Genomic DNA, 28,000 nt, shown 5'->3' with positions numbered 1-28,000 from the left:
GGGTCCTCACTAAAGGACAGAATGCTTTAATAGAACTACAAACACAAAGACCTGTTGCCCTGGAATTGTACAAAGATTTTAAAGAACTTGGAAGGTTTATGTTACGCTACAGCGGATCCACTATAGCTGCAGGAGTTGTCACAGAGGTACGATGCTTTTGTAACAGACTTTCTAGAATGTTGATTATGGAGAGGTGGCAGCTTCTCCATAATAAAGGTTTGCAATCAGTTTCCATGACAAAGCCCTATTTTATCAGCCCCATTACTATGGATTGGGAAATTAATTTGACCTGAAAATTGCCAGATGTACTGTGAAGACAAAGGAGAACACTTCTGCAAAGTTTTGAGGAAAATTTGTCAAACTGTTCTTTGAATTACAGGTCATTAAATGAAAAGAACCACGGTTTGAAATTTTAAAATGTCTCTTCTTCATATCACTCCAACTAAAAAATGGCTTATTACTATCCCTTCAAAGTTTCCACATAGATAAACTTTCCTGAAAACTTTTCCCCCAACTATGTTTAAAGAAAATAGGTTGCAATTAAGCAACATTGTTAATTTTTGTTGTTACTAGCTTTGGGCCCAGTCCAAGGGTATGTCTACACTACGGAATAAGGTCGAATTTATAGAAGTCGGTTTTTTAGAAATCGGTTTTATATATTCGAGTGTGTGTGTCCCCACAGAAAATGTTCTAAGTGCATTAACTCGGCGGAGCACTTCCACAGTACCGAGGCTAGAGTCGACTTCCGGAGCGTTGCACTGTGGGTAGCTATCCCACAGTTCCTGCAGTCTCCGCTGCCCACTGCAATTCTGGGTTGAGATCCCAATGCCTGATGGGGCTAAAACATTGTCGTGGGTGGTTCTGGGTACATATCGTCAGGCCGCCGTTCCCTCCCTCCCTCCGTGAAAGCAAGGGCAGACAATCATTTCGCACCTTTTTTCTTGAGTTACCTGTGCAGACGCCATACCACGGCAAGCATGGAGCCCGCTCAGGTAACCGTCACCCTATGTCTCCTGGATGCTGGCAGACGCGGTACGGCATTGCTACACAGTAGCAGCAACCCCTTGCCTTGTGGCAGCAGACGGTACAGTACGACTGGTAGCCGTCATCATCATGTCCGAGGTGCTCCTGGCCACGTCGGCCGGGAACGCCTGGGCATACATGGGCGCAGGGACTAAATTTGGAGTGACTTGACCAGGTCATTCTCTTTAGTCCTGCATTCAGTCCTATTGAACCGTCTTATGGTGAGCGGGCAGGCGATACGGACTGCTAGCAGTCGTACTGTACCATCTTCTGCCGAGCAGCCATGAGATGTGGATGGCATGCAGTCCTTCTGCACCGTCTGCTGCCAGCCAAAGATGTAAAAGATAGAAGGAGTGGATCAAAACAAGAAATAGACCAGATTTGTTTTGTACTCATTTGCTTCGCCCCCTCCCCTGTCTAGGGGACTCATTCTTCTAGATCACACTGCAGTCACTCACAGAGAAGGTGCAGCGAGGTAAATCTAGCCATGTATCAATCAGAGGCCAGGCTAACCTTCTTGTTCCAATAAGGACAATAACTTAGGTGCACCATTTCTTATTGGAACCCTCCGTGAAGTCCTGCCTGAAATACTCCTTGATGTAAAGCCACCCCCTTTGTTGATTTTAGCTCCCTGAAGCCAACCCTGTAAGCCGTGTCGTCAGTCGCCCCTCCCTCCGTCAGAGCAACGGCAGACAATCGTTCCGCGCCTTTTTTCTGTGCGGACGCCATACCAAGGCAAGCATGGAGGCCGCTCAGCTCACTTTGGCAATTAGGAGCACATTAAACACCACACGCATTATCCAGCAGTATATGCAGCACCAGAACCTGGCAAAGCGATACCGGGTGAGGAGGCGACGTCAGCGCGGTCACGTGAGTGATCAGGACATGGACACAGATTTTTCTGAAAGCATGGGCCCTGCCAATGCATGCATCATGGTGCTAATGGGGCAGGTTCATGCTGTGGAACGCCGATTCTGGGCTCGGGAAACAAGCACAGACTGGTGGGACTGCATAGTGTTGCAGGTCTGGGACGATTCCCAGTGGCTGCGAAACTTTCGCATGCGTAAGGGCACTTCCATGGAACTTTGTGACTTGCTTTCCCCTGCCCTGAGGCGCATGAATACCAAGATGAGAGCAGCCCTCACAGTTGAGAAGCGAGTGGCGATAGCCCTGTGAAAGCTTGCAACGCCAGACAGCGATCAGTTGGGAATCAATTTGGAGTGGGCAAATCTACTGTGGGGGCTGTTGTGATGCAAGTAGCCCACGCAATCAAAGATCTGCTGATATCAAGGGTAGTGACCCTGGGAAATGTGCAGGTCATAGTGGATGGCTTTGCTGCAATGGGATTCCCTAACTGTGGTGGGGCTATAGACGGAACCCATATCCCTATCTTGGCACCGGAGCACCAAGCCGCCGAGTACATAAACCGCAAGGGGTACTTTTCGATAGTGCTGCAAGCTCTGGTGGATCACAAGGGACGTTTCACCAACATCAACGTGGGATGGCCGGGAAAGGTGCATGATGCTTGCATCTTCAGGAACTCTGGTCTGTTTCAAAAGCTGCAGGAAGGGACTTTATTCCCAGACCAGAAGATAACTGTTGGGGATGTTGAAATGCCTATATGTATCCTTGGGGACCCAGCCTACCCCTTAATGCCATGGCTCATGAAGTCGTACACAGGCAGCCTGGACAGTAGTCAGGAGCTGTTCAACTACAGGCTGAGCAAGTGCAGAATGGTGGTAGAATGTGCATTTGGACGTTTAAAGGCGCGCTGGCGCAGTTTACTGACTCGCTTAGACCTCAGTGAAACCAATATTCCCACTGTTATTACTGCTTGCTGTGTGCTCCACAATATCTGTGAGAGTAAGGGGGAGATGTTTATGGCGGGGTGGGAGGTTGAGGCAAATCGCCTGGCTGCTGGTTACGCGCAGCCAGACACCAGGGTGGTTAAAAGAGCACAGGAGGGCGCGGTACGCATCAGAGAAGCTTTGAAAACCAGTTTCATGACTGGCCAGGCTACGGTGTGAAAGTTCTGTTTGTTTCTCCTTGATTAAACCCCCTGCCCCTTGGTTCACTCTACTTCCCTGTAAGCTAACCACCCGCCCCTTCTCCCTTCAATCACCGCTTGCAGAGGCAATAAAGTCATTGTTGCTTCACATTCATGCATTCTTTATTCATTCATCACACAAATAGGGGGATGACTACCAAGGTAGCCCAGGAGGTGTGGTGGAGGAGGGAAGGAAAATGCCACACAGCACTTTAAGCACAGCACTTTAAAAGTTTACAACTTTAAAATTTATTGAATGACAGCCTTCTTTTTTTTGGGCAATCCTCTGTGGTGGAGTGGCTGGTTGGACGGAGGCCCCCCCACCGCGTTCTTGGGCGTCTGGGTGTGGATGCTATGGAACTTGGGGAGGAGGGCGGTTGGTTACAGAGGGGCTGCAGTGGCAGTCTGTACTCCAGCTGCCTTTGCTGCAGCTCAACCATACACTGGAGCATACTGGTCCGGTCCTCCAGCAGCCTCAGAATTGAATCCTGCCTCCTCTCATCACGCTGCCGCCACATTTGAGCTTCAGCCCTCTCTTCAGCCCGCCACCTCTCCTCCCGGTCATTTTGTGCTTTCCTGCACTCTGACATTATTTGCCTCCACGCATTCGTCTGTGCTCTGTCAGTGTGGGAGGACAGCATGAGCTCGGAGAACATTTCATCGCGAGTGCGTTTTTTTTTCTTCCTAATCTTCACTAGCCTCTGGGAAGGAGAAGATCCTGTGATCATTGAAACACATGCAGCTGGTGGAGAAAAAAAAAGGGACAGCGGTATTTAAAAAGACACATTTTATAAAACAGTGGCTACACTCTTTCAGGGTAAACCTTGCTGTTAACATTACATACATAGCACATGTGCTTTCGTTACAAGGTCGCATTTTGCCTCCTCCCACCGCGTGACTACCCCCTGAACCTTCCCCCCTCCCTGTGGCTAACAGCGAGGAACATTTCTGTTTAGCCACAGGCAAACAGCCCAGCAGGAATGGGCTCCTCTGAGTGTCCCCTGAAGAAAAGCACTCTATTTCAACCAGGTGACCATGAATTATATCTCACTCTCCTGAGGATAACACAGAGAGATAAAGAACGGATGTTGTTTGAATGCCAGCAAACATACACTGCAATGCTTTGTTCTACAATGATTCCCGAGTACGTGTTACTGGCCTGGAGTGGTAAAGTGTCCTACCATGAAGGACGCAATAAGGCTGCCCTCCCCAGAAACCTTTTGCAAAGGCTTTAGGACTACATCTAGGAGAACCGCAAATGCCAGGGCAAAGTAATCCTTTCACATGCTTGCTTTTAAACTATGTATAGTATTTTAAAAGGTACACTCACCAGAGGTCCCTTCTCCGCCTGCTGGGTGCAGGAGGCAGCCTTGGGTAGGTTCGGGGGGTACTGGCTCCAGGTCTAGGGTGAGAAACAGTTCCTGGCTGTCGGGAAAACCGGTTTCTCCGCTTGCTTGCTGTGAGCTATCTACAACCTCCTCCTCCTCATCATCTTCTTCGTCCCCAAAACCTGCTTCCGTATTGCCTCCATCTCCATTGAAGGAGTCAAACAACACGGCTGGGCTAGTGGTGGCTGAACCCCCCTAAAATGGCATGCAGCTCATCATAGAAGCGGCATGTTTGGGGCTCTGACCCAGAGCGGCTGTTCGCCTCTCTGGTTTTCTGGTAGGCTTGCCTCAGCTCCTTCAGTTTCACGCGGCACTGCTTCGGGTCCCTGTTATGGCCTCTGTCCTTCATGCCCTGGGAGATTTTGACAAAGGTTTTGGCATTTCAAAAACTGGAACGGAGTTCTGATAGCACGGATTCCTCTCCCCAAACAGCGATCAGAACCCGTACCTCCCGTTCGGTCCATGCTGGAGCTCTTTTGCGATTCTGGGACTCCATCATGGTCACCTGTGCTGATGAGCTCTGCATGGTCACCTGCAGCTTGCCACGCTGGCCAAACAGGAAATGAGATTCAAAAGTTCGCGGTTCTTTTCCTGTCTACCTGGCCAGTGCATCTGAGTTGAGAGTGCTGTCCAGAGCGGTCATAATGGAGCACTCTGGGATAGCTCCCGGAGGCCAATACCATCGAATTGTGTCCACAGTACCCCAAATTCGAGCCGGCAACGTCGATTTAAGCGCTAATCCACTTGTCAGGGGTGGAGTAAGGAAATCGATTTTAAGAGCCCTTTAAGTCGAAATAAAGGGCTTCATTGTGTGGACGGGTGCAGGTTTACATCGATTTAACGCTGCTAAATTCGACCTAAAGTCCTAGTATAGACCAGGGCCTAGTCCCACTGAATTTAAAGGGCTTGTAAACCGAATCCTGCTTGCACAGATGGCTGTAGGAGTTTTCTGCTGTTAACTTCAGAAGACTCAGGGACAGGCACTATGCGCATGTGTAAAGACTTTTTGTCTTCTATTATCAGGATTGCACCTTTGAAAATATAAAGATTCTTCTAAACTGACAGACAGTGTCGTCTTTTTTGAGGCCTGTGTTTTTGGATCTGTAGGACCTGAGTTCTAGTTCCAGCTGTGTTTAGTGTGTTATGGAAAGGTGCTGGTATCATCCCACTTTTATACAGAGGCCCATGGTTTAAATATTAGAACTCTTATCCCTATGCTTAAAACAATTTCCCAGAGCTCGTGAGGCTTTGTGAACTATGTTACAAAGGTGTCTTAACATACTTTCTTGTCACAGTTTACACAGGACTCTGAGCTAGGGCCATGATCTTATAAATCACTTGCACACATTTAACATCGCTACTGTGAGGTGTCCCATTGGGACTCCTCATAGTAATAAAGTTAAGCACATGCCTAAGTGCCAGTAGGTTGGGGCCTAAATAAGCTTGTGGCTTGTTAGGCCCTTCTTTGGAAATAACTTTTTGTAGGACTCAGTGTTGTTTCAAAGAATTTTAGAGAAAATTCAGACTATTGTCCCTGAAAATGTATCGGTAGATAATCTATTAGAATGTATACATTATGACCCTTTGGTGGTGGTCTCTGTTTTTTTGCTGTAGTATTTTCATTTGTTTTGTTTTTTTTATGAAATGACAACAAAACCTATAGCTTTTCTTCTTCTTCTTTTTAGATTAAAGAATGACAGTGGTGCTAAGTCTTCCATGACCCAACCAAAATGCAATCAGCCATCCAAACCGCTTTCCGAATCCAGTTACTTCAGCTGAAGGAACTAAGTGCAATTAAATTTAAAAAAAAAAAAAAATTTAAATCCACATTGGACATTTAGTGAACTTTTTATCAGTCTCTGCCTACTGCGAAACAAAATGCCAACTGACATGGAAATGCTAAGGTTGCACAATCTCATTTCAAAAGGTTCCATATTTCTCTGTGAAATTCACCCCATATTTGCAGCTCATAGAGCTTTATGGAAACTTGATTGGAAAGGTGCATTAGAAGATAAGATTGTTCTATGATGATTCACCATCTTGCTACTTCCAGCCATAGACTGTTTACATTTTTTTCTTTGATTTGCTCATTGCTGCACATTAATCCAGTAAAGTAACTTAATTGGTCTAATGTATTTTAAGGTTTGAGATGAATGCATTTTCAGGGAAAAAATAATTGTTTACTTCAGTTTCAGAGAATGGTATGTAATGTCATCCACAAGATTATTTCCCGCATCCCAAAATTTATTTAAAAAAAGAAAGTTTAATTTCATGTGTAGTGGAAGCTGTGCCAACAATGACTAATTTTATTTTTGAAGTATAAAAATATAATAAAGTAGCCTGGTCTGAGCATAATGTTTTGCCTCCTTCAAACCGTATTATTTAATTTAAACCTGTGCTAAATTCCATTACACTGAGTATAATTTTGCAGAACAAAACATTTCTATGTAAACATTATAAAATAAAACTAGAAACTGCATACTTAGCATGTGAGAGTATGTCTTCACTGCAGAGTTAGTCCAGGCTCTTATTTGCGCATTGCACCAACACCCCTCCCATCATCGGAAAAACCCACTGATCCAATTTTAGTGATGCTTTCAACACGAGATTCCTTTTCCCGTGGTACAGGCTATAGCCTGAATGATGTTTTCACTTGGGCTGGTAACCTGCTTATTTTGTAGTGAGGATGCATGCTAAACCACTCGAGTGCTGGTAGTCCTTCAGTGCCTTCCCACAATTCCCCCTGTGTGCCCTGAAGGACAGGCAAGTTCTCCCACTATTCATTGGGACTCAGCGTGACTCAGCTGGCTGGATATGACCCCAGAAGTCCTAGCAAGTGCAGGACACAGTAACTTGGGTAGCACTTTGCAGTGCGACTGTTCCCATCTATGCTATTCTGATCTGGGTGCCCAGACATGAATGCGATGACCTGGATTAACTCTGTGATGAAGACATACCCTGAGATCTGAAGAACACTGAAGACTGGGCTTATAATTCTATTCAAGTGATTGCCCAAAAACATTCCCATAGGCATCTACCTATGCTCATCTATCCTTACTCTTCTCATACTGGTGGAAGTTACTTTGACTACAATCAAATGCATAGATCCCAGTTCTGCAAATACTTACACAAGTGCTTAACTTTACACATGTGAATTATCCCATTGACTTCAGTGGGAGTACTTATGTGTGTCAACTTAAGCATGTGCTAAGTGTTTGCAGAATTGAGGCCTAAAGATGTGTCTTCACTGCACGTTTAACATGGGTAATTGACACCTCTGTGAGCTTAGGCCAGGTATGAATCACTGTTCTTGCACTCAGCCGTGTGTGTCTTGGGAGCTTATCCTATGGTTCTTTGTGGTGAGAAACACTAAGATTGTTTCACAGTCTGTTGCATCAGTTGTGGGAGGAGTAGTCTGTTCTTTAGGGGGAACTGTGAGAAGGGCACAGTAGTGCTATCAGCACTTAAATTATTTTGCCTGCATCCTCAGTGTGAAGTGGGCAGGTTTCGGCCCCAGGTAAACCAAAGCTGGGTTCTAACCAGAGGCCATGTTGATCTCAGGTTACGGGAATTTCTGGGCCTGTTACCCTCAAAACTGAACACTCGTCTTGTGAATTATACCATTATACCAGTACCATTAGTTACGGCTTCCAGTAGATCTTTAACAATGCATGTCTTTAAAGTTGCACTTAAACCATTATGGCAGCAGTCCTGAGGCTGACAAGATTCCAGAGCTTTCATACTCCCAAACACTTGCATTGAGCCACCTCAGTAGACTTACTTAAAACCAAGGTAACACTGTTTATAGATCTGAAATCCCAGGAGAGCTGAAGTCCTGGGAGTGGAAGAAAAGTATCCCCAAACTGAAAATTTTAGTCTAGTTCCTAACTCTTGTGCATGAGGAACCATATACATCAGAGCCTCTTTTCATCTTAAAAATGCAAATTGACCCAAGTGTTACACCTGGTTAGTACAAGGGACAGAAATAAATAAATGGTGGAAAAAATGAAGGAAAGACATGCTACAACTTCGAGATCAGTGATTTTTTTAATTTTAAAAGTACAGGTTCCACCACATTATTATTATTTCTCAGGCACAGCATGTCCTAGAGTTCTGTCTGTTTTGGGTTAGAACAGTGGTTTTCAAACTTTTTGAGCTGAGGACCTCCCCGCCGCTCCCTTTGAGTTACAATTTTTGGTTGCATTCCCCCAACCCAGACAAAAATAGATACAATACCTGCCCCTCCCTCTTTGGGTTTTCAGGGTGGGGGAAGGCAGGTATGACAGTCTCTGGGGCGGAGCCAGTGCTGGGTGCAGAGGCTGCTGGGAGCAGAAATCGGTGTGGACACGGTGGCCGTTGACACTCACTGGCTTGGGTGGCTTGCTGAGGTGAGTCGGGGTGGAGGTGGTGCTCCTTTTCTGAGCCCCACCATGTGGGGCAGTGGGTTGCTGCTCTCCCACAAATGTTCCTCTGTGCCCCCTTCCCCAGTTTGAAAACTTCTGGGTTAGAAGATGATGGTAAAATGTTTCCAGTGGAACTTGAGTCAAATATCTGGAATCTCTGGGTGAATTTCTAGCCTAACTTTAATAGGGCCAAGATTTTACCCCCATCTTTTTCCTGTCTGCTATTGAAGATGGACTTGCAAAGCCCTAGCGTAGTACCTAAAATGTGAGTCCTGGCTCTCTGAGGGCAATGTGCAAGTGTTGCTTGGGTGTTGTCTGTTTCCCAGTTCTTAAACGAAAAATAGAATTCAGGAGGATTTCCCAGATCTCTTTAGCTGGTAGCTTTAGGCTCTCCAGATTAATCTCCTTATAGAAGTATCTAACAATACTCTGTCTTAGGGATGTAGTTACAGAAAAATTCTAGGGATGAGCAATACCGCTCACATTGTTTACAAAACTCTCTTTGCAAAATGTAAAGTCCTTGTTGGATGGCTGCATGGGTATCCCCTATTAGGAATTTCATAAAACGCATGGTATTTTGTGTGATCGGTGCATTACAAAGGTGAAAAAAATTGTTCCTCCTAAAAGTACTTTTATTACATTTAATGTGCTCTTTTTCCTTGTGCCCCAGTCCCCATTTTACCCCGGATCAGTGCTAAGTGGAGAACCCAGAAGTCCTGAGTACTGCATGAACTTTACCAACTAATTCCACTTGATCTTCTCCCCTGCCCCCCCACCCCCAATCCCCATGAACACACCTTTTACTATTACAATACAAATGAACAAGCAAGCTAATCTGAAAATAAATCATATGTATTTGCATTATACAAGTGAGATGGTAGCCACACAAAGCCTGACTGACAATTGTGCTGTTTGTGTATACGCAACTTGTGGGGAGCTGCAGTCCATCTTTCCAACCAGGGGCTGAGGTGTGGTGGTTTCATTGCACTGTACCGCTTGTGCAACGTGCCTGGTTCCAGCAATGAAGTTCCTGTGGCACCTCTCCATTATGCTATCCGGTAAGGCTTGAGATTCAATGCCCAGTGGGTACAGCAGAACGGCTGAATGGCTGGTTTTGCCTGCAGCCCTTCTGGTTTCAAAACACACGAAAAGGCCATTGTACTGGCTTTTGACACCAGTCTGCATGCTGTCTGGGTACTTATCTGACCCTGTTGTTGTAGCACTGTTCATTGAGTTTGAAGTTGGGGTTGTTGAGGAATACGTTTTGAATACAGCAATATGATGATGTATACACTTTGATGACAGGGGATTTCCTTATTGAAACAATCTGCACAGTTTGAGAAAAATCTCGGCAGACAATATTTATGTCTGCTTCTATTTCTCAGGCAAGTAAAACAAAACTGCTTAAGTAAACGACAGAAGAAACTTCCTGATGGGAAGGTGTTTTATACTGTGGAATTGTTACGCAAGGGATGTTTAGACTGAAAAAGAAGCTAGAAAATGTACTGGAGGGGAGCAATCCCCGCCCCCACACACACACACACACACACACTGTTTGTCCCGCTCTGTTCTAGTTTGGGGCTTTACATCTTTTTTGTCCTGCCATCAAGATTTTTGCTGATCCTGCCACCCTTCTTAAACAACACAGAATATTCTTGGTGAACGGTAGGAAAAGCAACTCTTTCCCTGCTCATTTGTTTCTGCTGGCACACAAGGGGTTATTTGTCGCGTTTCTCTCACTCACACTGGAGAGGGAGAGCGAGAAAGAAGGGGTGGAGCTCAGGCTTGTAGTGTAACTAGATATGAGACCAGCAGTATAAACTGACAGCTGAAAGAAATTGCAGATGAAGCCAGCTGTTGACAATGGCTGGCCCAAAGACTCTCTTAGTGTTGGAGAACTTCATAAATGGTAAATTTGTCCCTTGTTCCTCCTACATAGACTCCTATGATCCATCCACGGGAGACGTGTATTGCAGAGTACCAGACAGCGGAAAAGAAGAGGTGAGTACAGCAGTTTCACTAACAGAAGGCAAAATAAGAATGGGAGCATAAATAACATCAGTGCAGTTGTTTGTGGGGTGGAAGGTGGAGAAATCAGGAAGAGGAATGTTCTAGTGATTAATTGTTTATATTTAAATGAATAAGTTCTTAACATTACTACAAGGCCAGGTAACATTGCTCTAGGAACAAATCCTTTTCTCACACTGTTCACTATTAAAAGCTATGGATCTGGTCCTCATCTAGTGTCAATCAGTGCAGTTTTCAATTACTTCACTGGAGGTTCGTCAATTACACCAGCAGAGGATGGAGTCCTCCGTCTTGCAGAATGCAAGTTGAAGGCAATGGTCACATCGGCAGTTTGCAGATGATAACACCAGAGTCAGGAAAAAAGGAGCTGTTCATCTCCACTCCATGAACAGCCCTGGAGACACTGTATCCAAATGAGTATCTTCTTCCTTAATATCTTTAATTTCTACTACTCGTTCAAAGGACTTTGCACACCAGGGCTCTTTCCATGAAACAGGATCAAAATCTCTCAGCCTTCCTGAGGTTTGATCTCTGCAGATGGAGTTTGAGTATTTAGAACATTGATATTGCAGGTGAAAGGGTAACAAATCATTTTAGTGCAGCTGCATGAATGTGATTTCTGTACACTGCAGTAGCCTGCTCTAATCAATGAGAGCAGAAAAGCAATATTCCTTTTCAGCCCTGCAATTAATCTTTGCTGCATGTTTTTTGTCACATCATTTGCAACAAGACACATATTCTGGAAACTGCCATTTAGTTTATGGCGAAGTACTGCTTAAAAGCAACGAAGTTAGAGGTGTGTACAATGTAGTGTGCTGGGTTCAGCAAGGGGACAGATGAACAGAAAGGAGTTATATTACACTCCAAGGGCTTTCAAAATGTTGACTAATAAGTGCTCAAAATTGTTTCATTTTCAGAATAAGTGGTCTTATTAAAAGACCTGTTACTGTACATGAATACCTCTTTCACATATGTATCATTCGTGTTGATATCATTTTCCTTTTTCAGCAGAAACCTTTAGCACCATAATTTTGGTTGGGTAAATATTTGCAAGGTGCTGATAACTAATAGTTAAAGTGTAACCAGGCTGCCTTTGCTAGAATATGCTTAATGTAAAATCATGTCAGTACAAAACCTCTTTGTGCTTGAAGAATTGTTTCTTTCATGCATAAACGCTACGTGGGTCCCCATTTTGTTTATTCACATAAGTAGATGCACAAATAATTATAACAGTAACAGGGAGATTTGTGAGCATGCCAGAAGGACCGAACAAAAATAGGTTATGGGGCATCATAGCAGGCTAAATTCTAGATATCTAAGTGTAAGGTAATGCATATTTGAAGGAACACTAGCTTCTCATTCAGTTTTCGGAGTCAACTGCAGCATGCGCCTTAGGAACTACACTTAGGCACCAATCAACTTAGTGAAGTTTTTTGCTTAGGCCTGTGGGCTGCTGAACACAAGTGGGGAGGCTCTACAAAGCTGGGAGTTAGGGGCGGGTCTAGAGTCCTCCAGTGGAAGATATTGAAATACCAAAAAAAGAACAGGAGTACTTGTGGCACCTTAGAGACTAACAAATTTATTAGAGCATAAGCTTTCGTGGGCTACAGTCCACTTCATCGGATGCATAGAATGGAACATATAGTAAGAAGATTATATATATATATATATATATATATATATACACACACACACCCACAAAGAGAACATGAAAAGGTAGAAGTAGCCATACCAACTGTTAGAGGCTAATTAATTAAGATGAGCTATAATCAGCAGGAGAAAAAAACTTTTGTAGTGATAATCAAGATGACCCATTTAGACAGTTCACAAGAAGGTGTGAGGATACTTAACATGGGGAAATAGATTCAATATGTGTAATGACCCAGCCACTCCCAGTCTCTATTCAAATCCAGGTTAATGGTATCTAGTTTGCATATTAATTCAAGCTCAGCAGTTTCTAATTGGAGTCTGTTTTTAAAGCTTTTCTGTTGCAAAATTGCCACCTTTAAGTCTGTTACTGAGTGACCAGAGAGGTTGAAGTGTTCTCCTACCGGTTTTTGAATGTTATGATTCCTGATGTCAGATTTGTGTCCATTTATTCTTTTGCATAGAGACTGTCCGGTTTGGCCAATGTACATGGCAGAGGGGCATTGCTGGCACATGATGACATATATCACATTGGTAGATGTGCAGGTGAACAAACCCCTGATAGTGTGGCTAATGTGATTAGGTTCTATGATGGTGTCACTTGAATAAATATGTGGACAGAGTTGGCAATGGGCTTTGTTGCAAGGATAGGTTCCTGGGTTAGTGTGTTTGTTGTGTGGTGTGTGGTTGCTGGTGAGTATTTGCTTCAGGTTGGGGGGCTGTCTGTAAGCGAGGACTGGTCTGTCTCCCAAGATCTGTGAGAGTGATGGGTCATCCTTCAGGATAGGTTGTAGATCCTTGATGATGTGTTGGAGAGGTTTTAGTTGGAGGCTGAAGGTGACGGCTAGTGGTGTTCTGTTGTTTTCTTTGTTGGGCCTGTCCTGTAGTAGGTGACTTCTGGGTACTCTTCTGGCTCTGTCAATCTGTTTCTTCACTTCAGCAGGTGGGTATTGTAGTTTTAAGAATGCTTGATAGAGATCTTTTAGGTGTTTGTCTCTGCCTGAGGGATTGGAGCAAATGCGGTTGTATCTTAGAGCTTGGCTGTAGACAATGGATCTTGTGGTGTGTCCTGGATGGAAGCTGGAAGCATGTAGGTAAGTGTAGCCGTCAGTAGGTTTCCAGTATAGGGTGGTGGTTATGTGACCATTGCTTATTAGCACAGTAATATAAAATACCAGGTGCAGTTGCCTGCATTTTAGGAGAGATATTAAGACATTTAAAATGAAAATAAGCACCTGCTGTATTAGAATTCAGTACTGGGTCAGTGGCCACGTAAGTAGGGCTATTCACATGCATAAGGGTTTGCAGGATTGGGCTCATATAAATATTCAAACAGCCAACATCAAACTTAACCCTAGTAAGTAGGTTAGTCTCCCTCATTCACATACAGGAACACTGGTTCCCATGGACAACGAGGTCTGGCAAAACCCCTTTATCCTAAGGGGTCTTGTCCTCCTACAATTCCTGATGGAGAGAAACAAATTTACTTTACCATGTGTACTTTGGCTAACATTTTAACATCCAGCTTTTTTTAAATTGTGCTTTCTCTCCGGTTTTTAGTCTGTTATTTCTCCTTTCTTATATGGAGGAGGGCAGGGGAAGTATATATGACAATAAACATGGGTTTATAATTACATTTTGATTACACACATTGTCTGTCTTGGCTCATTTTTTTTTTTGACCCTTCTCTCTCTGATTCTTTTCCTCAGTCAACTTCAGTCTATTTTCTCTAACTCTTTGCACCATCCCTCTCATTGTATTTCTATCTCCGTATCTCCTCTTCCTTTTCGTTTTCTCCTTAGATTAATTCCCTTCCATTTCCTTCTTCCCCATCTCTCCTCCTTGCCCCCATGTTTTTTTTTTATTTTCCTCAGGCTGTCTTCCCCTCTTGGCCTGGGAGAATCCCTCTGTAGTGCTCACACCCCATGCTTATAAAAATCACCAAAATGTTCAGGAAGAGGGGAATCTCTGGATACTACATGGGGCAATTAGTTCTGGATCAGGCAGCTTCCTCCTCTGATGAGCTACTGCACTGAGGCATACAGCATAGTGTGGAAGTGGCAGTGGAAAGAGGAAAGGGAGAAGTAGCCACAGCAGCAGGATGGCACCTAGTGGCGGAAGGGTGGATGAGCAGGGTATTTTAAAAAAGGAGTCGGGGGTGGGTCAATGTGGTCAAATGAATAGGGAGTCCGGAGCCCCGTGTTCTGTTCCTGGCTTAGCCAGTGACCTGCTGTGTGACCTTGTGCAGGACACTTCACTTCTCTGTGCCCCTATTTCTCCCAGCCTTTGTCTCATCTCTTTAAATGGTAAACTCATCACCTCACCATAATGTGTGAAAAGGAAAGGTATGTTACAGGGGACTTCAATTGAAGTGCTGGATCCAGTCAGCAGCTATGCAAGCAATATTAAAACACCATTAGAGTTCATAGATGATAATTTCCTAACATAAACTGTATTGCACCCAACCCAAGGCAATTCTATTTTTGACCTCATCATGACAGATAAAGATAAATTAATCATAGGTCTGGAAGTTAGTGGTTACCTTAAGACCAGTGATACTGACCTGATTATATTCAGCATGGGCAAAGAGAGGGCAGTCCCAACCTGTGTCTGGCGTGCACACGTCTTTAAAAAGGGCTAATTTCCTAAAGCTGAGGGAAATTGTTTGGGAAGAAAAATATAGACAGGAAAATGTGACTGAAAATTGAGAGCTCTTTAAGAATGGTTTATTAGATGGCCAAAAGTCATGAATCCCCAATCAAGAAACGAAGCCCATTCTAGTTCAGTGGCAAAGTGAAGGCAGTAATTAGAATTTAAAAACACCCTATAGGAAATGGATAAAAAGAGAAACTGGTAGCTGTCAATATAAATTAGAAGCTATGAAGTGTAAAAAATAGAAAGGGGAAGCTAAAGACACCAGGGAAAATTTCATGGGTAGCAGAGCTAAGGACAATAGGAATTTTTTTTATATACTAGGGACAAAAGAAATCCTATAAAAGGTATACACGCATTACTGTATGGAGATGATGAAATTGTTAATGATTCATAAATATAGTATTTTTTGTATTTGGAAAGCAGGATATCATGTACTTGTATCCTGAGGATGATGAAGTACTTTCTATTCCATTAGTAACAAAGGAGGATGTTAAAAACATCTGTTAGGGATAAACATTTTTAAATCAGCAGATCTGGATTAATTGCCCCCAAAAGGGCTAAAAGAATTGGCTGAATAGATCTCTGGCCCACTGATTTTCATGTTTATTATACCTTGGAATACTGGAGAACTTCGTGAAGACTGGAAGAGTACTAATGTGCTAATATTCAAAAAGGGGAAGCAGGATAACCCAGTAACTATAGCCTGATATAAATCCTAGGCAAAATAATGGAAAAGCTGATGTGGGAAACAGTTGATAAAGAATTAAAGGATAGGTATATAATTGATGCCATTTAACATGGTTTTATGGAAAATAGGTCCTGACAAGCAAACCTGATTTCATTCTTCGATGAGATTACAAGTTTGGTTAATAATGGTAAGTGTGTAAATGTAGAAGACTTTTGTAAGGCATTTGATGTAATAGCGTTTGACATTCTGCTTAAAAAATTAGCACTATACAATATCAATAAGCAAACATTAAATAGACTACAAACTGGCTAACTAACAGATATCAAAAAGGTAGTCATCAATGGGGAATCATTCAACTGGGGGTGTTTCAAATGGAGTTCTGCAGGGATCAGTAATAGGCCTGATGCGATTCAAAATTTTCAACAATGATCTGGAAGTAAATATAAAATCACTGCTGATAAAATTTGTGGGTGACACAAAGATTAGCAGAGTCAGGACGGGGCAGTCGTACAGAGCTATCTGGATTGCTGGCGAAGCTGGCCCTATTCCAACAAAATGTTTCAGTACAGCCAAATGAAAGTAATATCTCTAGAGGTAAGGAATGAAGGCCCACGCAATGTGGGGCTCTATCCTGGAAAGCAATGACTCTGAAGAGAATCTCAGAAGCATAGACGACAAGTAACTGAATGTGAGCTTTCAGTGTGATGCTGTGGCAAAAAAAGGGCTTCATAGAGTCCTAGATTCCAAGGTTAGAAGGGACCATTGTGATCATCTAGTCTGCTCTCCTGTACCACACTGAACTTCCCCAAAATAGTTTCTAGAGCAGATCTTTTAGATAAATATCCAAATCTTGATTTAAAAGTTGTCATTGATGGAGAATCCACCACAACCCTTGGTACATTGTTCCAATGGATAATCACTGTCATAGATTTATGCCTATTTCCAGCCTGAAAATTGGGCTTGCCCAGGATTTGAACACAGGACTGCTTATATCCTAAGTGAGAATCCGACCTCTAGACCAACAAGCCATCCAAAGCTTGGGTGATCCTTGGATGTATAAGTAGAGAAGTAGCACTCAGGCGTAGGGAGGTGATTTCACCTCTATAACTGGCGTTGGTGATACTGATTCAGGAATCCAGTTCTGGTATCCACATTTTTAAAAGGATGTTGAATAAATGGAGTGGGTATAAAAAAAAAAAAAGAGCCACAAAAAAGGATTTAAGGGCTGGAGAAGATACCTTACAGTGAGACACTGAAGAAGCTCAGTCTGTTTAGCTTATCAAAAAAAAGATGGTGAGGTGACCAGTTTACAGTGTATAAGTACCTACATGGGAAGAAAATACAAGGTATTAAAGGGCTGTCAATCTAGCGGAGAAAGGTATAACAAGACCAATGGCTGGAAGCTGAAGCCCAATTAATTCAAATTAGAAATAAAAATTTGTGTCTTGACCGTGAAGGTGATTTACTATTGGAACAAACTACCAACTACATCTCTTGATGTCTTCAGAACAAAACTGGATGCTTTTCTAGAAGACACGCTTTAGCCAAACAGGGCTTAATATGGGGGTAACTGGGTGAAATTTAATAGCTTGTGATACACAGGAGATCAGACTAGATGATGTAATGGTTCTGTTTTACCTTCCTCCTGAGGGTTGGCAGAGGTCAGAGAAGGTAATGCGGGAGGCACTGCCTCAAATGAGGGGCCTGCATCTGCAAAATATGCTGCAGTGTTCCTAGAAGGGACTGAGATAGGCCACATATGAGACTGCATCTGGGATGCTGTTTATTGTCCTGGGCACCTCACACTAGTAAGAATGAAAAACCCCAGAGCTTTGGAAGGGAGATAAATTCTCTTGTTTTGGGGCATAAGTGAAGTTCCAAATTATAGGATTAGCATGAAACTTTTCCTTTGGGCAGGTTATTCCATAGCTGTATTGCTTGCACTTTCCTCTGAAGCATCTTATCTTGGCTACTGCTGGAGACAGGAGGGTGGAGTAGATGGTCTATAGGTCTAATCTGATATGGCAACGCCCATGTTCCTAGAGAGACACCAGGAAACTGGAAGGAATTTCTAGAAGGGCCACTGCAATGATTAACCAGATGAGAGGGACTGACCTACAGGAAAGATTTTAAAGAATGAAATATGTTTCATTTGTTTAAATGAGTGGGACAAAAGGAAAAGAGAAGTAACTGTCTCAAAAAAACAGAAGGCTGTAACCATCAAGAAGTGATAAAAAAGGAGTATAACTAGAAGAAAGAAGAGAGTTAAATTTTAGGCAGAGTATCAAGAAGAATGCCCTCTTAATGTTGGTTAGATTGTGGATTGTCTCTTGAGAAGACTGAGGGATGGCAACTGGACACACCGCCTGAGACTATAATGTAAGGAAGGAACAGTTTTCTGCAAGGACAAGGTGACTCAAAAGATCTTTAGTCTCAATGGCTCTATTGATTTTGTTTTCCCCCCATGAAGCACTCTTGAAGTTTGCCATCTCTGCTTTATTCTTTCAGGTAGAAGCTGCAGTCACAGCTGCCAGAGATGCCTTTCTAGGCTGGTCCTCCAGAAGCCCTCAGGAAAGATCTCAGATAATGAACAAGTTAGCAGACCTGATCGAGCATGACCTGGAGGCATTTGCACAAGCAGAATCAAAAGATCAAGGTAAAGGAAGAATTCATCCATCTCTTTGTCTGTTCCCCAAAGAGGTTATAGAGAAGGAGGGTCTTGTTAAATATCAGGACTGAGTCACAATGGCCAGGTCCTATTCTTGACTCTAATGCAGGCTGTCTGTGTGATTGGATCCGTTCGAGTCAAATTTTTAAAGTTGCCACAAATTTTGTGTGCCAAACTAGACAGTCCTTGGGTTTGATTTTCAGAAGTGCTATGTTTCTAATCTTGGACACTCAGTACTAGATGCTGGTTTTGAAAATGTGGGCCTCTTAACTCCTCCATGCCTCTGTTTTCTTCGCTACAAAATATGGATGGCAATACCTGCGGCACAGAGGGGCTGAGGCTAAATTTAATCACTATTCATACAGCACTTTGAGGTCCTCAGACAGAGGATGCTCCTGAAGAGCGAAGCATTACCAGTCCTATGGATGTACTATAAAATCATCTATTTAATCTATAGTGGTAGTGGTGCCTAGAGGCTCCCAGACAAGAATCCAGGGCCTCATTGTGCCCGGCACAGTGTGCACACAGATGACAAAAACAGCCGCCAAAGAGCTTATCCTCTAAATGGTTGTTTACACTATAATTTGTACTTACGCTATTCACGATGCTTTCCAAGCATCTAATTACTTCACCATTTATCATCACCAACAAAGTTTTTCCCTAGGTAGTGGGTAGGAATCCTAGTTCAGGGCTCTTCATTTGGAAGCTCTTCAGGGCAGATGCTTGTCTTCCTGTGTGTACAGCAGTATGCACACTTATGGCATTATATAAATATGTTAGTTTTTCCCTTGGGATAAAGTGCTTGATAATGACACAATGGCATGCTTGTTACTTTTCTCTTTCAGGAAAAACAATTACATTTGCTAGAACAGTGGACATCCCACGGGCAGCATACAATTTCCGGTTCTTTGCATCTTCTATCCTTCACCATACCACAGAATGCACTCAGATGGACCACATGGACTGTATGCATTACACAGTGAGAACTCCAGTAGGCATTGGTGGGTATTCTCAAAGGACAAATGCTGAAAAGCGAGGCAGGATGTCTACCAAGAGAGGGAAAAAGTAAGAAAAACGGGGGCCTTGAGCTCTGCTGCTTATTTTTTTAACTTCAGGCAGCATTCACAAGCGCAGAGGGAGAAAGGATTCTCATAAAGTTAATGTTTACTGCTTCTAGATCCCATGTTAAGCTTGGACACTCCACTGTGAACTCTGGCACCCACATGCCGCAAAATCAGTGAACAATTACAACATTTATCCTATTACAACATTTATCGCGCTATTCCAACATTTATCCTAAAAAGTTCCCTCTTCCCACAGTAGGATACTTCCCATCCTCAAAATCTTCTCTGTATTTGTATTTATCATATGTCTGGAAGTATGTACATGTGGTATATAGACACATACTGTCTGGATGGGTGGGATTTTCAAAAACACTTAGAATTGACTTAATTCTGCTCTTGTTGATACCAATTGGCAAAGCTCACAATGACTTCAGTGGGAGCAGAGCTATGTCAATGGTGAGCATTTTTTAATGCTTGCATATTTATATCTGTTATTTTTGGAAAGCTAGCTACAAGATGGCGCTGTCACGTCAGAGAAAGTCTGAATACATATATTGTTTTAGAGCTACGTGAATAATGGTGCAAATATTTTATATCAGCTTGATTATTTAATACATTGTTTAATGAATTTGACCTGTTTAGTTCTCTTCTCATGAGCAATTGAAAATCTGAGTCTTACTGACCAAAAATGCTCACAGACATCAAATTTTAAATTCGTTACACATGCTTTTGTTGGAACTCTGTTCACTCTCTTTCAATCTAACATAAGAACGTCCATACGGGGTCAGACCAATATCCATCTAGCCCAGTATCCTGTCTTCCGACAGTGGCCAATGCCAGGTGCCCCAGAGAGAATGAACAGAACAGGTAACCATCAAGTGGTCCATTCCCTGTCGCTCATTCCCAGCATCTGGCAAACAGAGGCTAGGGACACCATTCCTGCCCATCCTGGCTAATAGCCATTGATGGACCTATCTAGCAACAAGGAGTATCACATAACCAATCACAACTAAGCATCACAGCTTGGGTTTCAAATATTTGTGATAAATACACAAAGTAAAAATATTCATGAAGATAATAATTGAATAAATTTAAATAGCACAGCAATTTGAGGAAGGCAGTCTGTTCATTATTATCCTGGACTAAATTCATCAGATAAATTATTCATTGTGCCTGATGCACTCAGCTCTAATATTTGACAAGGGCCAGAAGTGGCAATCTATGCGTATTTGTTAAAACAAAACAAAAATTTTCGATTTGCTCATCATTGAATTGTGAATTCTGAACACCTGGACCTGACTGTAGAGCATGACAAAGCTCCTACTGCAATGTCTCTCTGCTACACTGGGACAAAAGTACAGCAAAAATCAGTTGTTCAGTTGAGGCGGTCAAATATATTTGCACTGGAAATGTTTGGCATAGTTTAGACGGGTTATTCAGAAGGCGTTGGCCATTAGAAATGGCCCTTATTGTAGGATTCACTGTACCATTAAGAATAAGGTACGGGTGTAAAAGCTATAGCAGAATTTCCTTCATTGTCCTGCCATACTGAAGCTTTGGCTTCCATCTGGGTAGGAGGTGCCAAGCCTGGGCATCAAATTCAAATCTCCTGTCCCAATACATTTGGCCTCTTGATTTTGTCCTTTTCTTTTTTCCTTTGTAGCTGGTTTAATAAGTCCTTGGAATTTGCCACTTTACTTGCTGACCTGGAAAATAGCCCCAGCCATTGCATCTGGAAACACTGTCATCGCCAAGCCCAGTGAGATGACATCTGTCACTGCTTGGATGATGTGCAAACTTCTGGGTAAAGCAGGTAATTTGGAAATGCCTTCGGCACAGGGACCCCTACTGTCTGTTGCCTCCTTTGTTGCAGAAGTTGGAAGGTGCCCAGTGAATGAGGCTGAGGATTGCAGGAGGAGAAAGGATGATCACCGGGTTAAGGGAGCTGAATTCTGCCCTGGAGAACTGATTTCTATCCCTGCCTCTCTCCCATACCTTCCCTCCCCCTGCCACCATCTCCTCGTCGCCATGTATTCCCTTCACCTCACCTCTGCATTCCATTAGGCTGTTTCTCCCTCCACAGTACTTGAGTGCCAGCAGGGGGAATGTGGAGAGCATAGGGAAAAGTCTGTCTGTTCTCCGTTCCTGTGCCTGGTGCCACATTGGTCCCCAGTAGCTGGGAGCAGCAATTGCAGAGAAAGTACTGCTCATCCCTTCATCCCCAGGTTGAAGCATGCTCAGTACAGATGGAAGCTTCAGAAAATAGAGCTGCCAACCTCTAAGGCTGTGTCTTCACGAAGAAAAACTCGCTACTTTCAGTTAACTAACACAAGGTAAAATTCTAGTGAAGACAAGGCACTTAGTGGTCCTCACACAAATTAGCAGGTCAAGTTAACCCCTAGGTCTACCCCATAGTCTTCAGTTCAACCTGCTAACTTGTGTGAAAGGTGCAAACACTCTTCTCTTCACTGATTTTAGTTCATGTTAGCCAGCTCGAGTTAAGAATACACTTTTATTTCCTAGTAAAGATTCGCAGTTAACAAGCCTCCACTGACCATGTACAGTCTGTGATTTTTCAGTGTCTTATAACTTGTCCCGATGGGTGCAGTTTTTCACAGCACCAGCAAAAGGCCCATTTCTGACATCAAAGGGACTTCTCTGCCAAACGTCAAGTCCCTCTCCTCAAGTATGTAAGCACTAGACCTTCCAGAGAAAATGGTTGCAGGAATATCTTTAACCTGGGCAAAACAATGAGTTTTTTCTTAAATTAAATTCTCAGAAATGGCTGAACTGTTGACTGTTTGCTGAAACTTTAAAAGAAAGAACAGGAAAAAAAAGAAAGAAAAGTGTATCAGCCTAAAGCAGACACCCAACATGGAAAATTTCAGACCTAATGGTGAAAGTTTGGCACAAGTTTATATCTAGTGATGAGCTGCCAAAATCTTAACAACAGGTTCCCTCGTCACCCCATGAGGGGGTCGTTGCCCACCCCCACCCCCCCGGGACTCCTGCCCCATCCAACCCCCCCACGTTCCTTGATGCCCCCCCCAGAACTCCTGCCCCATCCACCCCTGTTCCCTGACTGCCCCCAGAACTGGGCAGCAGGGTCTCGTGGGCCACTGTAGTGGGTGCCCATCCCACCCCTAAGAGCCAGAGGTACCTGCCGGGGGGTGAGGTGGGGAGTCCCTGGGGCAGCTCCCAGGAAGCATCCGGCAGGTCCCTCTGGCTCCTAGGGGCGGGGGAGCATAGCTGGGGGGGGAGCAGGGGGAGCAGCCGCTCCCCCACTGATCGCATCAAAAGTGGCACCTTAGGTGCCAACTCCGTGGGTGCTCCAGGGCTGGAGCACCCACGGGAAAATTTGGTGGGTGCAGAGCACCCACTGGCAGCTCCCCACCCCGTGCCTGGACTCAGATCACCTCACCTCCACTCCGCCTCCTCCACTGAACGCACCGCCCCGCTCTACTTCTCCGCTCCCTCCCCTGGCTTCCCACGAATCAGCTGTTTGGCGGGAAGCTGGGGAGGGTTGAGAAGCAGGCGGTGGCTTCACACTCAGGCCGAGGGTGGCGGAGGTGAGCTGGGGTGGGGAGCGATTCCCCTGCGCCCCTCCCCCACCCCGGTTACCTGCTGCGGCACGGGAGGCCCTCCTCGCGCTCACCGGCGCCAGCTCACCTCCGCCTCCCTGGGCCTGAGTGGGAAGCTGCAGCCTGCTTCTCGGCCTGCCCCAGCTTCCCGCGCGAACAGCTGATTCACGGGAAGCCTGGGGTGGGGGGGGGGAGAGAAGCGGGGTGGGCGGGGCGGCGCATTCAGGGGAGGAGGCGGAGGTGGAGCAGAGGTGAGCTGGGGGTGGGGCGGGAAGCTGCCGGTCGGTGCTCTGCACCCTCCAAATTTTCCCCTTGGGTGCTCCAGGGCTGGAGCCGGTTATCCCTCGTGGAACAACCGGTTCTAAAAGGGCTTCTAAATTTAACAACCGGCTCCAGCTCACCACTGGTTATATCCCACTGAAAACTGGGCCTTATAATGGGAGGTGTCAGGCAACCTTAACAATTGGCAGGGCTACCAGGTCCCCCTCTAGTAATACAAGAACAGAGATTAAAACCCAATAATTCAATGTTTTATCTAGTTATTTCTCCTATTTTGCTCAACCACCCTTAAAGTCAAGGGCATCCTCGTTAATGTAGCACGATTAGTAGTTTGCTGGCTTCCGAGGGGAGTGCAGAATTAACCTAGCTACCCCAAAGTAAAGGACATGAGTGTTTTGTGTGTTTGTTCCCATGAGGAATCCCTCCAGGGGTGGTGAACACTGTGTTTGGAACTGGCCCCAAAGCTGGGGAGGCTATTGTCTCCCATCCTGACGTGCCACTGATCTCCTTCACTGGAAGCACGCTCACGGCCCAGCACATCAGGGAGAGGAGTGCCCCACACTGCAAAAAGCTCTCGCTGGAACTGGGAGGCAAGAACCCTGCAATCATCTTTGAGGATGCTAATCTGGACCAGTGCATCCCTACCACTGTGAGATCCAGCTTTGCAAATCAGGTAAAGGGAGATGCTCCTCTCTTAACCTTATTACATATTAAGTGTGTCAACAGCAATGTGTGCATGTGCATGCATTTCTCCTTGTCTGACTCTTAAATAGTCAAAGGTATTTTATTAAGATTCCATATCATTAGCAGGGTGTAGGTAGAAACTTATGAAGTTGATGTTTTCTTGATCCTAGCAGCAGAGAAACAATGATAGTAAATAATTTGATATTATAGGAAATGAAAAGGAGTACTTGTGGCACCTTAGAGACTAACCAATTTATTTGAGCATAAGCTTTCGTGAGCTACAGCTCACTTCATTGGTGCATCCGATGAAGTGAGCTGTAGCTCACGAAAGCTCATGCTCAAATAAACTGGTTAATCTCTAAGGTGCCACAAGTACTCCTTTTCTTTTTGTGAATACAGACTAACACGGCTGTTACTCTGAAACCTATAGGAAATGAGTTACTTATCCCCCTAGAAAGTAGGTAAGTTATTTATCTAGAAGGGAACAACTGAGAGGTCAGGTGGCTTCCCCAGAATCAAATGAGTCTATACAACAGATAGGTATAAACCCCTAGGAGTTCCAATTACCTGATTCAACTACTAGATGCTCCCATTCTTTGTCAACATCTTCAGCAACGATTAGCAAGCCTATGAAAATTATTTCAGTGGGTACGAAGATAACTTGGCAAGTCAGGAAAAGAAAAAAAGCATTTCCAGGATGTCAGGGTAATGATCATTCAGACATGGAAAGTAATGTTTCTGTGAGAAGTGATGGGGAAGATAAATAACCAAGACTTAATAATAAACTCAACAGTCAAGATGTCTACATCCCTTATTGAGTGACCGTGTGATTTTATTATTGTCCCCGTTTCTTCTTTCTCCCCTCCAGTCTGTTTAGGACTCTCAATTTTGAGTGTCTTTAAATTTAGTTTGTGCTCTTTGTGGGGTAGGGACTATCTTTACGTGTTTTGTGAGGGGCCTAGCACATTTCTGGGCACTCAGCAGTAACAATATTGCAATTAATTGACAGTATCTTTGTTTCTCTCCTCATGTTTGATAGGGTGAAATCTGTCTTTGCACCAGCAGGATCTTTGTTCAGAGGAGCATTTATAATGAGTTTTTGAAGAGGTTTGTAGAAGAAGCCAGAAAGTGGAAGGTTGGGAGTCCCTCAGATCCCACAGCCAGTATCGGGGCACTGATAAGTAAAGAGCATTTAGAAAAGGTAACTGCAGAGGAAATCCTGTGTGAACTATAGTCACATTTTAAAGCTCCAGAAAAGATGACTTGTACATGACTGTGGTGAGGACCATGTCATCGTCTGTGTTAGTACCATGCCAGTCACACTGTCATTTCCGCATAAATGGTCATTAAAAAGTGTCTGATGATTAAGGTGTCTGCTGTGTATGGGCTAGGTTCACATTATTGCCTCAGAAAAAATAAAGTCTGTGGACAAATAATTTTAAACTAAGCGATCAAGCTGTTATTGTGAAAGTACTTAAATGAATCTTACAGTGCCAAATTAGGCAACATTTTCATTGACTTAAGTGTTGGGCCTATAGCGATGACCTATTTGCCTCATAAAACAAGTTGCATTTAGATTGCAGTATATCCGATTTATAATGCAACTACTGAGGAATGCAAAAGCACACTTTCTCTGGGATACTGAGTGGCTTTGGGGCAATTGGTAATGGTATATACATGGAGACTTGTAGTCCACAAATTCCAGGAATTCCGCTTCGGCCATGAGTGGCTGACAGTGACAGTAGTCACCCTCTGGTGGCTGCTGGGTGGTTGATGTGAAATGAGTATAATGGTCTCAGCCAGTGTGCTGGAGATCAGGTGTCCATATCATAAAACCCACTGATGCAAATGGCATGAGCTGGTAACATGCTGACAATCTTGCACAGAAGAGAAGGTTCAAATAGGCTCTCTTCCTTTGCGCCCTAGTGCTGGGCCCTCCAGGTCAGTGATGACACGTATTGGTGAATTACCCTACACTGTTGCTGCCTCTGCTGTACCTGTTCTTTGGCTACATGGAGGACTTAAGTCTCAGGGAGTCTCTCTGGGCACCTTTCGGGGCTTCTTTCACACGGAGCATTTAAAAGAAAGGAGTGGAAAAAACCCAGTGATTTATCTGTGGAATTCCTAGAGTGGGAGAAAGCACCCAGTAGTTTCAAAGCTGGAGATGGAACAAGATCAATAGCACGACCTGTATGCTCAAGATAGCATATGATAGCAGCAACCACATAAATTGTAATGGTTTATTGACTGTGTTTTCTGTTGTGCTCATCACTGTAGCGTCTGAGTGCCATGACAACATGTAGTGAGCTTCCTTGTATGGTAGGAAAATGTAATCTCTCCCATGTGACACCTGGGGAAACTGTGGCAAAGAGAGGTGTGGTGTGTTGCCCATGGTCATAGATGAAGTCTATGATACATAAGGGATAGGAGCCAGGTCTTCTGTGCTTTAATAATGTGACTATTGTTCCACCCCTTCCAAATGTATTTAGAGGAAGGAACAAATTAATGTTTTGGCTAGCAGATTAATGAGAGAAAGGGAACAGTTTACTTACAGGGGAAAATGCTCTGACTTCTTTTTACATATATTTGGCTGCAAAACCTAGGGAATGAGACCCTGTTAATGACAGGGGGAAAATGCCAACGTGGATCAGTGGGAAATGCTCCTAGGTTCCCTGTTGATTTATCCGTATTGAAAATATGAACTTTACAGCATTTTCAGTCTCCCACATTAACTTTTTGCCCTCCCCCATTCAGGTAAAGAATTATGTGAAGAAGGCTCGAGCTGAAGGAGCTAGAATTCTCTGTGGAGAAGGAGTGGATTCTTTGGCTCTTCCAACTGGAAATCAGAATGGCTATTTCATGCTGCCTACAGTCATTGCTGAAGTCAAGGATGAATCCTGCTGCATGCAAGAAGAGATCTTTGGTCCCGTGACATGTGTGGTACCGTTTGATACGGAAGAGGAAGTGATTAAAAGAGCCAATGGTGTCAAGTATGGCCTGGCAGCCACGATATGGTCAAGCAATGTGGGGCGTGTTCATCGTGTGGCGAAGAGACTGCAAGCTGGCCTGGTGTGGACCAACTGCTGGCTAGTCAGGGAACTGAACTTGCCATTTGGTGGAATGAAAGCATCAGGGATAGGCAGGGAGGGAGCAAAGGAGTCTTACGAGTTTTTCACTGAGGTCAAAACCATTACAATAAAACACTGAAATTTGTCCATTAAGTATTTTATGGCAAAATAAACAACCGACATTTGTGCTTACAAGCATCTCTGAGATATGCCAAGACATCATGGCCTGCTTATAGTTAATTTTTATAGAAATCCATTAGTTTATAAATACCAGCTAAAGATGCATAACTGGCAGCAGAGAAAGTAGATTCTGTATCATATCCAAACCACAAACCTGATTCGCAGGGCTCAAGGAGATCCTGAGGATTCCAAAGTTAATTCACCATTTCTTTCTCAAGCTGTTCCAATAAAAGGTATTACCTCACACATCTTCTCTCTCTCATATCTTGGGATCGCCGCAACAACACTGCGAATACATGTCCCCCAAAAAGGCCGATTAGAGACAGGGTGATAAATAATGATGGTTGTGGTCAACAAATCACCTTGAGTGACAAAGATACAAGCAAGTGATGATGATATGTTCTAGTAGGAATAAACATATTTCCTCTCTAAATGGGTAATTCCCATGAACAATATGGTTTGCACTTTGATTGCATCATCAAACTAGTACTAATGAAATTTCACACTAAAATCCCCAAGGCAGTGCTGCTAATCTATTTAGTTGTGCTAAACTCTAGAGCGGAGTGGGCAAACTTTTTGGCCTGTCACATCGGGGTT

At 43.9% G+C, this 28,000-nt stretch overlaps 2 protein-coding genes across 8 annotated transcripts in view; both read left to right on the top strand.

Annotated features, from left to right (window-relative positions):
* Positions 1-8,454, top strand: part of HBS1L (HBS1 like translational GTPase) — a 134,622-nt gene extending 126,168 nt beyond the window's left edge. For 2 of the 6 annotated variants that reach the window (XM_073337370.2, XM_073337369.2), the window contains exons 14-15: positions 2-146; positions 1,651-2,334. In XM_073337370.2, coding sequence (XP_073193471.1) covers positions 2-146; positions 1,651-2,199 — 694 coding nt within the window. In that variant the 3' untranslated portion in view covers positions 2,200-2,334. Of the gene's footprint in view, position 1; positions 147-1,650; positions 2,335-6,143 lie in introns of those variants that run through there. The other 4 variants (XM_073337368.1, XM_073337366.2, XM_073337365.2 and 1 more) reach the window with 4 other exon arrangements.
* Positions 59-27,647, top strand: ALDH8A1 (aldehyde dehydrogenase 8 family member A1). Of its 2 annotated transcripts, XM_078852193.1 has the most exons (8): positions 59-146; positions 10,801-16,066; positions 18,388-18,535; positions 19,393-19,548; positions 21,275-21,424; positions 23,888-24,144; positions 25,195-25,356; positions 26,910-27,647. In XM_078852193.1, the coding sequence occupies exons 2-8, from the start codon at positions 16,040-16,042 to the stop codon at positions 27,360-27,362; spliced, it is 1,353 nt and encodes a 450-aa protein (XP_078708319.1). In that variant the 5' UTR covers positions 59-146; positions 10,801-16,039; the 3' UTR covers positions 27,363-27,647. The 2 variants fall into 2 exon arrangements, with proteins under 2 accessions (XP_078708319.1, XP_073193473.2); XM_073337372.2 differs by lacking the exon at positions 59-146 and having other exon boundaries at positions 9,938-10,862.
* The last annotated feature ends 353 nt before the right edge of the window (positions 27,648-28,000 follow it).

Source organism: Lepidochelys kempii, chromosome 3 (genome assembly GCF_965140285.1).
Source record: "Lepidochelys kempii isolate rLepKem1 chromosome 3, rLepKem1.hap1, whole genome shotgun sequence".
In the NCBI taxonomy this organism is placed as follows: domain Eukaryota; kingdom Metazoa; phylum Chordata; order Testudines; family Cheloniidae; genus Lepidochelys; species Lepidochelys kempii.
The sequence above is the reverse complement of the archived record's forward strand: the minus strand, read 5'-3'. Positions and strand labels throughout refer to the sequence as shown.

Coding starts and splice junctions, on each gene's coding strand:
- ALDH8A1 (XM_073337372.2), top strand. CDS start 10,725: ATGGCTGGCCCAAAGACTCTCTTAGTGTTGGAGAACTTCATAAATGGT. Junction 10,863..18,387: donor CAGACAGCGGAAAAGAAGAG/GTGAGTACAGCA, acceptor TTATTCTTTCAG/GTAGAAGCTGCAGTCACAGC. Junction 19,549..21,274: donor GAGAACTCCAGTAGGCATTG/GTGGGTATTCTC, acceptor TTTCCTTTGTAG/CTGGTTTAATAAGTCCTTGG.